The 15,348-nt window shown below is 36.0% G+C and overlaps 1 protein-coding gene across 2 annotated transcripts in view; it reads left to right on the plus strand.

The window, feature by feature from the left end:
• The window catches only part of RnrL (Ribonucleoside diphosphate reductase large subunit), a 206,738-nt gene that overhangs the window by 29,769 nt on the left and 161,621 nt on the right, over window positions 1-15,348 (plus strand). For both annotated transcript variants that reach the window (XM_090381486.1, XM_090381487.1), the window contains one exon: window positions 6,092-6,269. In XM_090381486.1, the coding sequence (XP_090237612.1) occupies window positions 6,092-6,269 (178 nt within the window). The remainder of the gene's footprint in view (window positions 1-6,091; window positions 6,270-15,348) is intronic.

Consider the following 15,348-nt stretch of genomic DNA (forward strand, 5'->3'; position numbering starts at 1 on the left):
GTATTTGACCAATCAATTGCAATGCTTCCGACCTTGCAGCTTGAGCTGCATGGTTATGTTTAGTTAAGACTTTCACAACTGGGCCTTCCAAACCCTCTGTCCAAACATGCCCTTTTGCAGGTGGAACATTTTTCACAAACCCAGATTCCATGTTGTTCATCTAGAGTTCTCTTTGAAAACACGTAAATGTGGTTGTCATCATCTACCAATTTTCTTTTGCCTCTTATTGACGGAACGCTTTTTGCCATTGTACACACAGGATTAATCAATCAAGATGCAAAAATAATATGCAGATATTGCACTGCCTGCAACGCTCAGCTTGTTCACGCGATGCACCGCCGATAATGAGGCGGCCACAGAGTAGAAACATACAGAGTGGACACTCCCATAGATGACAATGGCAATTCTGGCTACATGTTAAAATCGCATAGACAGTGGAGGCCCCACTTTCAGAACATAGAAACAGTCAGGAACATTGTGTAGTTAGCAATGTTCCTGGAGTATTTTTTAAAGTTTTGTTATTGCGTTGGATAATATATCAATTTGCAGATTATTAGTATATAATTTTCATAATTTATTGTTACTCCAATCCAAAAATAGCAACACTAAGAACGGCGGAGGATTAGCAAACCATAAGTAAAGGTTTCGGCAATAATATGCAACCGGTTATAGTGGCTGTGTGGTAACATGAAATGCAGCCGTTTTCTCTTTCCACATTTTCCTACCCTAGTATTTTCTTTTTTCCCCCCTACTTATATTTTCAATTCATTTCTCTGGTTAAATATGGAAATTCATTTTTTTTTTCACCTAAATAAAATTATTTAATTATTAATAAAGTTTAATATTTTTATAAGTCATGGCAAAACATCCATAATGTAGCTTAGGAGAAGGAGGTTAAGATGCCATTTGCAATAGACATTAATAAATACAGATTTTTTTATATACACTACTAGTGAAAAAAAATAATCAGGTGGCTAATTATAGCAGGTTTCTGTGAATACAATGAGGCCAGTACACCTGTCTCACTTTATTGATACCTTTTTATTTTCACTCACCTCAATCCAGTAGTGTTTACATGAAATTCTGTATTTTTTAATGTTTATTGCAAATGGCACACATCACTGTCATCTTAATATCCTGTAGGCTGCATTTTAGGCAATGTCTGGCCATTATAGTTTTAAATATTACTTTTTTCACTTTGTACACACAGAATTAATCAATCAAGATGCAAAAATAATATGCAGATATTGCACTGCCTGCAACGCTCAGCTTGTTCACGCGATGCACTCCATAAATTTACAGCTGTCATTTTGTTTGATTTTAACTGTTGTTTTAGGTTTCGATGTAATGAATGAATTGAACTGCTTTTAACTTCGGTTATAATTTTTATTTAATTCTTTTCCTTTATTTATTTATTGTTTTATGTCTGGCATCCTATGAACACTGCATCATTTCCCTGCTAACCGGAGCCACTAATAATTTTTTTTTTTTTTTTTATACACTTCACAGAAATACAAAGAATCTGGAATGAATGAAAAATTTGGAAGACAATTCTCTGTGACTAAATTTTGACTTTTTTTTGCTGAGTTAGTTATTTTCTTTAACAAAAGGAATTTAGCATTCTTTCATTTAGATCAGTGATGGCGAATCTTTTTGAAGAGTGGGTCAATTATTTTTATTTCTTTTTTTAAATACTAGCCCGTGAGTCATAAGTTAGTGGCCTCAATTAGAAAGGAGGGAGGGGGTGAAAAGGGTACCAATTATTTGGAAACATCAAACATTTTGTTAAGAGATAAAGTTGACAGTCGATTCTTTTTGGTTCTCACTTTTGAAATAATCCAAAAAAGGTTTTAGTTTCCTTTTTGATTTATAACTTTAACTTTTGCAAGTGAAGAGCTAAAAAAAAAAAAGTAAATATCGAAACTTGATTTGATGCCTTGTACCGCACCAGGTGACATCATGACCAGTATTGCCTCTGCACAAAGTATTTGAATGGGCAAGGAATAAAAGAAAACGCTTTTATTTTGAAATATTCTTCATTAATAATTAACATAATTACTTGTTTGTTTGTTTCGGGATTTATTGGGCGCATCGGCAACTATGACCATAGTGCGCCAAACATAATTACAGATACAGTACGTGTAATAAAGTTATAAAAGTATATTTAATGCGAAATTTGTTGTTGCTTACTTTCAGACAGTTTCTTAATATTAGGTACATACTTCATGTTCATTACTTTAATACATTTTGCAGTCAATTCATTTCCAAGTTTATTCCTGTTGGAAGATTTAACAAAATTCATTGAGGAAAACAATTTTTCACATGAATATGTGGACCCGAACGTTGTGAGAAGAGCGTTAGCCAGTTTCCTCATACATGAAAAATTGTTCGGTAAAGAATACCATGCGTTTAATATAATATTTTCAACTTTTAGTGTGGAATCTTCATTAGGCCTATCTGCATTACTTTCTGAAATTTTTCCTTCTACTTCGAAAATCAAGTTTTCAAATTTATTTTTCCACACTATGCTGCTTTAGAATTCAATTAATTCCATTTCTAAGTTAGTGATACCTAGCCACATAAAATCGTTTAGCTGCATTGTATCGTACTCTGCTTTATGTGGGCATAAAATAAAGCGAAATGTATTTTCCAAACTTTTAAATTGATTATATCTCTCATGGAAAGCTTGTAGCTGCACCCTCAGGCACGTTGTTTGCTGTTTTGTAGCTGTTAATAATAATAATAATAATAATAACAAAATGGTTAAATATTTTTTAATTGCATTTTCTTGAATGTCAAGAATATTTTCAAAATCTTTAGTGTTTTGAAAATGTTTTTGTAATTGAGGAAAATATTTCATGGTGCTCATTTCCAAATCTTTAGTAAAGATGTCAAGTTTTTTCATAAATATTTTGATATTTTCAAACATCATTAATGCAATTTGTCCATGTCCCTGAAGTTTTTATTCAGTTCATTGAAATGCTGAGTGATATCACATAAGAACATTATATCATTTAGCCAATCTATATTTGAAAATTCGTCATAACTATTGTTTTTTTCATTCAAAAAGAGCTTTATTTCGTCTAATAAAATGACAAACCGATTAAGAATTTGGCCGCAACTGAGCCATCGAACATTGTTGTATGTCAAAATCCCAGAATATCGGCACTCAATTTCCTCTAATAATTGTGCAAATTCTCGCTTATTAAGTTTATAAAGTTGATAACTTTAATTACAACTGGCATTACATTAGACGCGTACGTCGAGTCTGCCTCTTAGTCCAATACTGTACTGCGAGAGTACGAGCTGGTAACTTTGTACTAGCCCGATACATCTCCGTTCTTCAATGCAACGACAAATCGTGCCAAGTTTATGTCAAAATGTAATGAGTCACCCACACGCGTAGTTTAATACAATAGAACACTTGTTTGCCGACGCGCGACGTCCACATTCCTCTTGGATTTTTGTTATTTTTTATTTATATATTTTATTTATTTTTTTTATAAATCTGACATTACATGTTTATATTTTATAATTGTTTAATATTTTCGATTATCTTTTCTCTCTGTTATAATTAAAAAAAGTGGGCCAATATTACAATAAACGCGTGCCCGTGGGTTACTTACAAAGCCTTCGTGGGTCAGTATCTGACCCACGTGTCATAGGTTCGCCACCACGGATTTAGATCATTATTTGAGTTAGCATTACAATAACAAAAAAAAAAAAAAACCACTATATAATTGAAAATCTTTTTATTTATGAATTTTCTCATTTCATACGAAAGATTTGAATTATGTGTAGTCCAATGCAAATTGAATTAGTAACATCTTCACATGAAATGTCCTGTAATATATATAAAAAGAGCATGCTGATTTAATTCATAAAAATAACTCTTTCACTTTGTCAGTGAGACTCTGGCTGACTTGTTTGTTTGTTATTTGGTTTTTAGGAGCATTAGCAATTAAGGCCATATTGCTCCGGGAATATGCAGTGGTCATTCCCTGACCTTTCCACATCCTCTGTATTTGGTGGTGATGGACTCGACTCCGGTCTAACCAAGAAGCAGTGCGTAGCACCTGGCTACGGAGGCGCCTCTGGCTGACTTGACTTGATTTCAGAAATAGTAAAGATGTTATGACATATTTCATGAACTATTACTTCGATTAATATCAATACACTATTCATATAAATTAGTGTAATAAATTATGAATTAATTATTAATTAGCTATTCAGAATTTTTTTTTTTTTTTTTTTTTTAAACATTTCCAGGTTCTATCAATTCTAAAAAATTATCTTAAATGTTCTTTCGGAAATCAGTACAATCGAATTCCAGATTTATCTCACACGAAAGCTATGTAAAACAAAATTGCTACGTTCAACGAACACTAGAACACAAAAGAAAGTAGCAACCATGTTATTAATTAGCTATTCAGTTTGTTTTTTTTTTTTTTTTTTCACATTTCATTAAACATTTCCTGGTTCGATGGATTCCGATAAATTACCTTAAATGTTCTTTCGGAAATGAGTACAATCTCAGCCACATTTATTGCACATGAAACACTTATTTCTGTGCATGACAGCAGATAATTATAACAATAGTAAAAAAAGACTACTTAAAACAAAATTTCTACGTTCAACGAACACTAGAAATCAAGACACAGAAGCAACCAAGTGTTAGCAACTTACCGTTGGGCATGCACGTTATTACTCAGTGAGTTTTTATGGCCACAGATCGCCGCATTAGTTTCATGTTCTGAAAGTGAGGGTGCTGGGATGAATTGAGCAAGGGTCCACTCTGTATCGTACTTCTCTGTGGAGGCTGCGAAAACAGCAAATGTGTGCTGTCAATTGCGCCAGGAAATGTGAGGAGAGCCAGATGCAGGAACTTTTATTGTTTGAATTTAGACAAATCAGAACAAGATTCACTTGTTACTAAAAAGACTCCTATAAGATTAGTCACTGTTCTCTCCCCCATTTCCGTCACTAACCATGTGACTATCGCCCTCGTGGTCAAGTATGTATTCTTTCCATTGTAAAAGGATTAACAGTTCCAGTTTAATCCTTTCACAATGGAAAGAGAACCCTGAAGACATACAAAAGGGGAGAAATTAGTTTAAAAGCTACGTGACAATTTGTACACGAATGTAATTTTGAAAATTTGTTCGGAAAAGTTAGTTATCGGAAGTTCAGTTTGAGTAATCGAGAGAGTTTAACATTGAATCTCCACTGAAGGGGCTCAGACTTCAATAAAAATTTGAGTTATCGAGAGTTGACTGTATTTACATTTCTGTAGCCTACTCATTATCTGTTGGGGGCGAAATGCGAGGGGCCACTTTTCCGGATCCCACTTTTCGTTAAGGCTGAGAGTCCTTGATTGAAGGATTGGGCCTGAAAGAGGAGCCCTTTGCTCTCGTTCTTGATGAAACCAAATGTATAAAGTCTCGTCCAAATTTTCATTTTTTGCCTGCTTAATGGTAGCTCTATTTCCTAAGATGTCTTTGGCCACCATTTTTGCACAAAAGTTCAATTGCGTACCTATTTTTATTTATTTATTTATTTTTCCAATCAGAAACAGTTTGTTTTGCCACCCCTATATCGAGAGCGATCTTTTTTAAACTTTTCCCCTTATCAATGCGAAAAAGCATGTGAAGTTTTTGTTCCGTCAACATGGTAACATTTCATTTTTGTTGCCATCTTTTGTGAACCCAAAACCACAAAAAAATAACTGCTGTTCCAAATAACTGAAATCAACTGTATTATAAACCACAAGATTATATTTATTTCAATAAATATAAATAATTATTTTTAGAATTTTGGCAAAATATCACTGAGGAAGGTTTACAGAAAGTTATTTAGAAAAAAAAAGTAGTGCAGAGTTCAGGTAGTGGGCACAGACATGAGCATCTTAAACAAGGCCAAAATAAATTTGCCAGCTGGAAGTGGAATCTCGTAAATTTAGCAACTGCTAAATTTATCAGAATTTCCGTACTTGAGGCTTATTATAAAAATTAAAAATTGTTCTTTAAAAAAGATGATTACTTTTTATTATTATTATTAATGTTGCTTTTTGCTTTTTTTCCCCTTCATATAGGCCTCTATTACACTTAAAGTAATCAGTGGTCTCTACCCTGGTGTCACAACAGTGGAGCTGGATAATCTTGCAGCTGAAACTGCTGCTACCCTGACAACCAAGCATCCAGATTATGCTGTTCTTGCTGCTCGAATTGCAATTTCAAACCTTCATAAGGAAACCAAAAAGACATTTAGTGGTTGGTGGTTTTTCTTTTATTTTATTTATTTATTTATTATTATTATTATTTATTATTATTATTTTTTTTTCACCTGATTAAGAGTTGATAATATTAGGTTTGAAAATGCACTTTTCTTTACAGTCATGAAATTTTGGCAGAGCATTATTTAATTAGGCTGATCATTACACATTATTAGGCATATGCTAAAGGACAGTCAGCATAGTATATTTTAATTGTCCCTTTAAAAGTGTATTACTTTGTTATAATGTGTTAGGTATACACTAATCTGAATTAAACAGTTCTGTTTACATCGAGTATTTTACAATAAATACTTTTTAAAAAAATATGTGTTGTTGCTGTGCTAGAAGTATATTTCTTGACGTGTATGTTATGTGGTCATTAGCATTACTGCAATTTAATTCCTCTCCAAAACAGCAAACTTTCAACTTTTTTAATATAAATTGGATCCTGTGATTGTTCTGAATTGTTCCAGTCTTGCACATGTGTGGAGGATAACTCCCATGATCCTGCTTGTGTTATTTAGGGAGGTACCATCATCTATAAAATTCCACTTTGGACAAAAGGGGTAGTAGTTGCCTTTGCATGCTTTGGTATTGTTTTATTGCTTTTAGCACAGTTATATTTTTAACTTCATAATTTTATTGCTTTTAATTTTATCAGTGTATTTTATTTTATATTAAATATACAGTTTTATCTTTCTTTTGACCTGTATCTATCTAGTTTTCTCATTTTTAAAGATATTGTCATATATGCAGGTTGGTGTTTTTATTGCAGTTATTATGAGTATTATCAATACATGCAGCAAAAGGAAATCAGAGTGAAACAGTGTTGATGTGATGATGCCAAAATTTGACAAAATCCTTTGGACATGATGGGAAATCTTGAGCAGTAGCACAAATTGATCAGCAATGTTACTTCCAATAATAACTTCCCTGAAAATCAGAGGGGTTGCTATTGTTGGATGTTGTTATTGTTCGAACAATACCAAAGCATTCAAGGGCAGCTGCCCTTGAATGCTTTGGTATTGTTCATAAACATGTCTTTATAGTTCAATGGATATATGATATATTAATATCAGAGTCAAAGGGACTATGAAATTAACATATAATACCTTCCAAAAAAAAGTATCCGAGTAGATGAGTGTGGATATTTTTTGAAGGGTAGTATGTGTGAAATATGCTAAATACAGTACATAAAAAAACTGCAAATATTTCATTCTTACTGGTTTTATTTTCAAATAGTGATTGTTTATAAAGTTTTGGAATATTTCATTCTTACTGGTTTTATTTTCAAATAGTGATTGTTTATAAAGTTTTGGAATATTTCATTCTTACTGGTTTTATTTTCAAATAGTGATTGTTTATAAAGTTTTGGAAAACTTCATGAGATCCAGATATGAGTTCATAAATTGGGTGTTCGTAAACCACAATCTCATTGTAATATCATTAACAAAATCTGTTATTACAGGTCACTCTGATAGTACAAATTGTTTCTTGTGAACTATTCACCATTTTCCCTGTGGGTATCCTATTTCCTGTTAGACCTTTAGCCCTATCCATAATACTCTCTTTTCTCTGATGCCTGTTTAAAATCATCAGTCTACCTTCCTCATGCATTTCTTTTTAGCCGATTGCCATTCATTTTGCTTCAAATATGTTTAGTTGATCTTCCTTCTCCAATCTATTCTACATGCCGTCTTAAATTTGCATCACTTACCTATGACTGGATATTAGTTACCTCAGGATTTTTTCTTATTTCCTCATTTGTAATATGGCCATGCCATTGCTCCCACCTGTTAGTTTAATTTATTTTATTCTAGTTTTTGATGAATTCCTTTATTTCTTACCCAGAAACCTGATATTAGCATTAGCATTAGCATTAGTAGAGGCATTTGATGCAAGAAAGCAAGCTTATGCAGCATCAGCCAAAAAAAAAAAAAAAAATCCACTTCCATTTCACCCCACTGTTCGTTCAAAATACCTGTCCAGCTGAGCCTTAAACTTATTTAGGCTATCAACCTCCACCACAAGGGATGGAAGTCTGTTCCACCAACCAACCACCCGCTGGCTAAAGGCAAATTTCCGCACGTCTATCCTACATCTCTCTTTCCTCAATTTGAATTTATGCCCTCTCAGGTGATTTTTCTGAGCTAGAGGAAGAATCCCATCAGCATTGAGCATGCTTAAACCATTCAAGGCTTTATACACCTCTATCAGATCACCTCGCTGGTGCCTAGTCTCCAGACACTGTAATTTGCAAAACTTAAGCCTTTCTTCGTAAGAGCACCCCTTTGTTCCATTCACTAATCTTGTTGCCCTTCTCTGTACTCGTTCCAGCAGCTCTACATCCTTCTTGAAATGAGGCCTCCAGACCTGTATACAGTACTCTAGGTGTGGCCTGACCATCGCCTTATACAATGGAATAATCACCTCCTTATCCCTGCTGGAAAAATTCCTGTATATCATTGACAATACTCCATGAGCTACTCTAGCAGCCCGTCTGCACTGCTCAGAGAACTTCATATCTGCCTGCACAACCACCCCCAAGTCCCTTTCATTCTCTACCACTGTCAGTGTAGTACCACAGAGTTGATACGTTGCTCTGGGGTTGCTGTTTCCCATGTGTAGTACTTTACATTTGTCAATGTTAAACTTCATTTGCCACCTCTCAGCCCATTTGCTCAACCTTTCCAGATCCTGTTGCAGCAGCATATTGTCAGTAGTGTCCTTGACAACCCTGCCAACCTTTGTATCGTCTGCAAACTTGGACATTAAGCCCGATATACCATCATCAATATCAATTATAAATACAGAAAACAATAATGGACCCAACACTGAGCCCTGAGGGACTCCACTAATAACATCAGTCCACGATGAGCAGTGTCCATTGATTACCACTCTCTGTCTTCTCCCCCTCAACCACCCCTTTATCCATAGCAGCAATTTGCCTCCAATGTCACACTGCTCCAATTTGTGTAGCAGTCTTCCATGTGCAACAGTATCAAAAGCCTTTCTAAGATCCAAGTATATAATATCAAAGTTATTCCCTGCATCCAGTTCTTTTGTGACTGCATCATAGTATCCAATCAAGTTGGTCAGGCAAGACTTCCCCTTAACAAAACCATGCTGTGTCTGAGCTATAACTGAAGTATTGTCTAAATGATCCTGCAGTGCTTCTTTAACCAGTGCCTCCATTAATTTTCCGGGAACAGAAGTTAAGCTCACAGGTCTATAATTACTTGTGTCAGCCTTTGATCCTCCTTTGTGAATTGGGGTCACATTTGCACATTTCCAGTCTATGGATACCTCCCCTGAGTCCAAAGAAGCTCTCATAATTATGGCTAAGGGTTTGCTTACATCCTTTGCTGCCTCCTTTAATATAACTGGATAGATCCCATCCACCCCGGGTGCCTTTCTTGTGTTTATCTTCAACAGTTTCTCCTCCACTTTACTCCCAGTTATTTCAAGATTCTGTAGCTTACTGCTAGAGTTGAATACACCTCTGGCATTCCCCTCGCTGAATAACTCCTCGTGTGAATGTCGATGCAAAATATTCATTTAGTTTGTTAGCTACCTGAGCAGGATCATCAACACTTGACCCATCAATATCAAGTGGACCAATCTGATTCATCCCCTTCCTTCTAGAGTTTACATAAGTAAAGAACTCTTTGCTGTTTTTCTTTGCATCCCTTGCCAAGGATTTCTCGTAATCTGCCTTCGCCTGCCTAACCTCCTTTGTAACTTGGTTGCATATCAACTTGTATCTATCATAGGCTTCTGTGTCATGTGTTAATTTGTATGTATCCCATGCATTTTTCTTCTCTGCCATATGCCTCATTAGTTCATCTGACATCCATTTTGGCCTAAACCTTGAACAATATTTCTTAGTTGGTATGTAAAGCCTAGTAGCTTCCAAGATAAGTTCTTTGAATGCTTCCCATTTTGAATTTGCTGTTGGTAACATCATCAGTTGGTCCCACTGTATAGAATTTAAATACTGTCTCAGTCCATCGTAGTCGCCTTTACGGAAGAAATAACCCTTCCCTTTACCCCTAATGGTAGTTACCTCTTTGAGTAAATCCCACTTCAGCACACTGTGATCACTGCCACCTAGTGGTTCATTTATCTGCAGATTCTTAATGCATGAAGAATCACTGCTGATAATCAAATCAAGAGTATTACTCCCTCTAGTTGCCTCCCGAACATGCTGATGTAGAAAACAATCATCCAATAAATCCACAAAAGCCCTGCTAGTGTGTGAGTAACCAGCCCCCAAATTCCAATCAATATCTGGGAAATTAAAATCTCCCATTATAAGACACTCTGATTTACTGGCCCACTCTATTTCCCTGTACAGTTCCTTATTATACTCATCAGAGTCATTAGGCCTATAACACACTCCTACTCTCAATTTTGATCTCCCAATGTTTATGTCACACCAAACTGACTCCACACTGCACTGTCCAGCGATGTCGACTGGCTTCACTTCCTTGGTTTTTATGTGTTTCTTAACTAATAGCATAACCCCTCCCCCCTTCCTATCCTGTCTATCCTTTCTGTAGATGTTGTACTCCCCAAATTGCAGTTCTGCATCCCTTATATCTGTGTGACACCACGTCTCTGATATCCCAACAATATCTGCCTTCGATGTTTTGAGCAATACCTCAAATTCATCAAATTTATTTACTAAACTCCTAGCATTGGTGTACACGCAAGTATACCTGCACCTGTTTCTATTCTTAGCTACCCTAACACAACCCATGTGTTTACTTGTACCGCAATGGCTCCCAGCAGTCTCTGAAATACCATGCATCTTGTTTTTCAGGCTTCTGCTCATTCTAATAGAAGCAGTGCAAGAATCTCTTTCACCTCTGCCAGTGGCTACTGTCAATCTATTGGTCTTTGTCTCCCCCCCAAGCTAGCAGTTTTCCGACCCACCTAACACTGCCTCGATAGCATCAGCAAATATTCTTGCACCCTTTCTATTTAAGTGTATCCCATCCCTGTAGAAGCAATCTCTCCTGTTAACAAGTACAGTCCAGGCTGAAAAAAATTCCTCTCCAAAAGAGGAAAAAAATATTTTCCTCTTTTGGCTAATTTATTTTTTGATTGCTTGTTTGCTTGGGAGTTGCAAGTAAATTTGTTTAATTGACTTCCACACAGTTTATTTCCATGTTGAACCTTCCATCAACATTAAAAAAAAAACTCTTCCTATATATGTAGAATTACCAACTTGTTCCAATTTTTGGTCATTTAGTCTACACTCTTAACTTTTCCTTATTTCTCCTCATCTTTTTGTAACTTTTTTGTGTAACTAATTTTCATGTCCCATTGTCTACAACCCATATCTAATTTATTCAGAGCTTGAAGATCTTGCATGCTGTTATTTAATAGCACAATACCATTCACATATAATAATCCAGTTTTTGCATCTTCCACACTAAACTTTGTCATTAACTTATGCTATTTTATTAAATGGGCCATGAAAATTGAAAAATTAAATAACGATAAGGTACAGCACTACCTCACTAGTTCTACCTCCAATCCTCACTGAAGATTTGCCATTTTTATACAAACTTTATTTTTATTCCTCTTAAATGATTGTTCTTGATGACTTGCCTTATCAGGATCCACAAATCAGTACAATAGAGTGTCAGTTATCCAGAAAAATTAATGTCAGACCTCTTCCGGATAGCCAGATTTTCTGGATAATCAAACGTAGGTAAGATTAAATAAATTCTATCTATTATAGTGTTAAAAAAAAAAAAAAAAAAAATATCGTGAAAAAAAACCTAATTTATTTAATTTAAAAATAATAACTTATATGTAAAAATTCCACATTTGCATATGTATGTAAATGTGGAATTTTTATTATTTAAATGTATGTATATTCGGATAGGTATTTCACTGCAAATTTTATCTGTAAAAAAATTTATATTTAACTAATTTTTTAAAATAATGTTCAATTGTTTTTTTTTTTTTTTTTTTGTTTGTTTGTTGCTTTACTTTTTTTTTTTTTTTTTTTTTTTTTGCTACTAAATCTCTCAAGTTCCTTATCAATATGATTATATTGCATTCTTCCTGTTTTCTGCCCATTTCAGTGATGTTTCTTTTTGTTGACATTTTACCGTAAAAAAACAGAAAAATAATAAATCGCACAGTTTTGAGCTGATATGAAATCTGTAGCTAAAATGAAGAGAAAGAAATATGCCAGGGAAAATTGGGTTTACAGAAGTGAATGACTAAACTCGACCACTCATGGTTTCCTAATCCAACTCTTCACCAGATATGCGAAGTAAAAAAAAAAACAGACAGACAGACATACTCTCATAACATAATAAACATTTGTCTCAAATACTACCATTAATTAAAAAAAAAAAAAAAGAAAAATCAGCTTTTCAAATTATTACGAATAACCGACCTTCTACTGTATATGTTCTTATGTGCCCATGACTTTCCATAATTTGTCTTAATGTGAATATTTGATTCTGGCATCTGCTGTAACTCTTAAACTTGATCCCCAAGATTACATTTAACAATACTTCTAACCCTGTGATAGTAGTGATAGCCTTGTGAGAGACCCGGATTTCTGGCAACCTTTTCATAGATGTGGTGGTCTCTTCCTAGTTAGATACCCTCAAGCCCTTCAGTAATGTGTTACATAATATATCCCCTGAACGTGGCACCTGTATGTAGTGAGGGGGACCTCGACCTCCCAGTGATGCTCGACCTCACTGGTATCCAATGCCTAGGATCCAGGCTAACATAGGAATCCAGCTTGTTTGCCATGTGCTGTGACCTGTGGAAACTCAGAAGGGGGCTCGTGGTGGTTGAGGAACTCAGCTTCAGCATACCACTTTGACCCCTGCTTCAACAAGATGGGTGGTCCTGGATGGTTTGGCCAGGATCATTCAGCTAGTGGGTTTGCTTGCAAGGGTCAGCTGTGTCGTTGCCATGCCATTACTCTCATGACCAAGGAACAGGATTCAGGCTGGCAGCAGTGCAAGTATGGTGCCTGGGGGAGCCCTGTCGTCCCACTCCTGAGTGCATTTATTGTTTGCTGGGTAGACTTCGTGGTGGGTGGAAGCCCAGGCACTGAACCAAAACTAATATGAATCCTGATAATCTTAAACACTTCTTCTGGAGCTCCATCACAGTCCCTATCAGAAATTAATGACACATGCAGACATCACCACTCCAGCAAAGAAGTCCAGAACTGAAACAAGTTCAGATCCAACACCAAAATACCTGATAATCGACTCCATGAGAGAGAGAGAAACCTATAGGGAAAATGTCACCCTCCTTTATCAGGAAAGGTTGGCAGGCTCCCTTAAATTTGTAAAATGGCTACATTCTTGTGATATCCTCCTCAAAACCAATTTTGACAAACTCAGAACAGCTCATCCGAGCTGTCTCTATTGGGGGAATGGCAATTACAGTAACACCCCACAAGCAGTGAACCCATCCCTAAGTGTGATCTCTGAATGGGATCTTCTGCAAGTGTCTAAAGAGGCATCTGCTCAAAATTAAATTGCAAGCAGTGACAGAATGTTTGTACGTAGGGTTGGGAATCTAGTCTCGGCTAGAAACATCATCCTTACATTTAATACACCATTGTCTCTTAATGAGATTAAAGCTGGTTATTTGAACTGCAGAGTACATCCAGATGTTCCAAACCTGTTAAGGTGCCTCAAGTGTCAGAAATATGGACATTCACAAACAGCCTGCTTTAGTGCTCTTGCATGTGCTTGATGTGGTTCAAAGGACTATGAAATTACAACATGGAGAGCACCCTGCAACTCCCCAGCATGCCAGTGGTGGAAAGAAGAAAAAGAAATATGACGACTTAAGACAGAGCTGAACATTTCATAGCAGGGGGCCAGAGAAGCAGTTAAACCGGTAAATAGCAATAAGGCAACATATGCTGAAAAGATTGCCAAAAATATGTTCTGGGACTCGAACCAAAATGACTGTGCGACCAAACGAGTCATTTATACCCAATCACCTGCCATTTACTGAGTTCAGAAAATGTCAAGAGTAACTGCTGTGACAGTGAGAAATTTTGAAATGGATGCACAGTAGGTGATTCTGTATTGAATACATCAGAGTTATGTATAATGGAAAGTTGCTTAAGTGCAGGAGTTGCCAGCAGCTGTCAGTTATTTATGCTGAACAGAGGAGGGAAGAGAGTTATAAATACAAGGGCTGTTCAATAAAGAATGAACATAATTTTTCATGAACACCCGTACTGCTTGCTATTTCTAGCTTAGCTACAGAGACCAAACCAAGCTACATCACATAGTAACTGTGCAGTTGACTTCTGGGCATGTTGTGACCTTGACAGTCAGTCAAGTTTATGCCTATTCAGTTTGCCTATGTAACGATAAATGTGAAAAGAGCAGTATGCTGCTCTCAAATTTTGTTTCCAAAAAAAGAGGTTTATGATGAATCTATACTTCCATGTAGCACAGCCTGTAGGTGGGTTAGACTGTTTAAAGATGGACGTGATTCAATCACAAAAATTGCTGGTCCTGGAGCGCCATCACCACTGAAACCATAAACACTGCTTCTGTAATTGCGAAAGAAGATCGTCACATAACACTAAAGGAACTGACTTAGATGCTGAGAATATCGGCAGGTAGCACACACATGGTATTCTCTTGGCACATAATAGCCACTGTTGCTAAAGCTCCAGTAAAATCTAAATAAAATCAAAACACTGTATTCTCCATGACTATTTGCATATGTCACATATTTTTCATACAGGGTTCCAAGACTACTTACACCTAAGCAACAACAGCAAGTTCACATGGAGCTGCAGTGGATAGTTGCTGAAGGCTGTGAGTTTCTGCACAAGGTGAAAACAGCGGATGACACATGGCTTCATTTTGACCCAGAGAGTAAGCAACAAAGTGCTGTTTGGAAGTATACGCTGTCACCAACACTGAAAATGCAAAAGTTGTGGCATCTGCAGGACAGGAAAGGTTATGGTCATCTCCTTTTTTTTTTTTTTTTTTTTTTAATTCAAGGAATGGTTTATCAGCATGTTGTGGCACTTCATGCGACTGTTACGGGAC

Source organism: Mastigoproctus giganteus, chromosome 9, assembly GCF_048544385.1.
Source record: "Mastigoproctus giganteus isolate SK-2022 chromosome 9, ASM4854438v1, whole genome shotgun sequence".
NCBI classification, from domain to species: Eukaryota; Metazoa; Arthropoda; class Arachnida; order Uropygi; family Thelyphonidae; genus Mastigoproctus; species Mastigoproctus giganteus.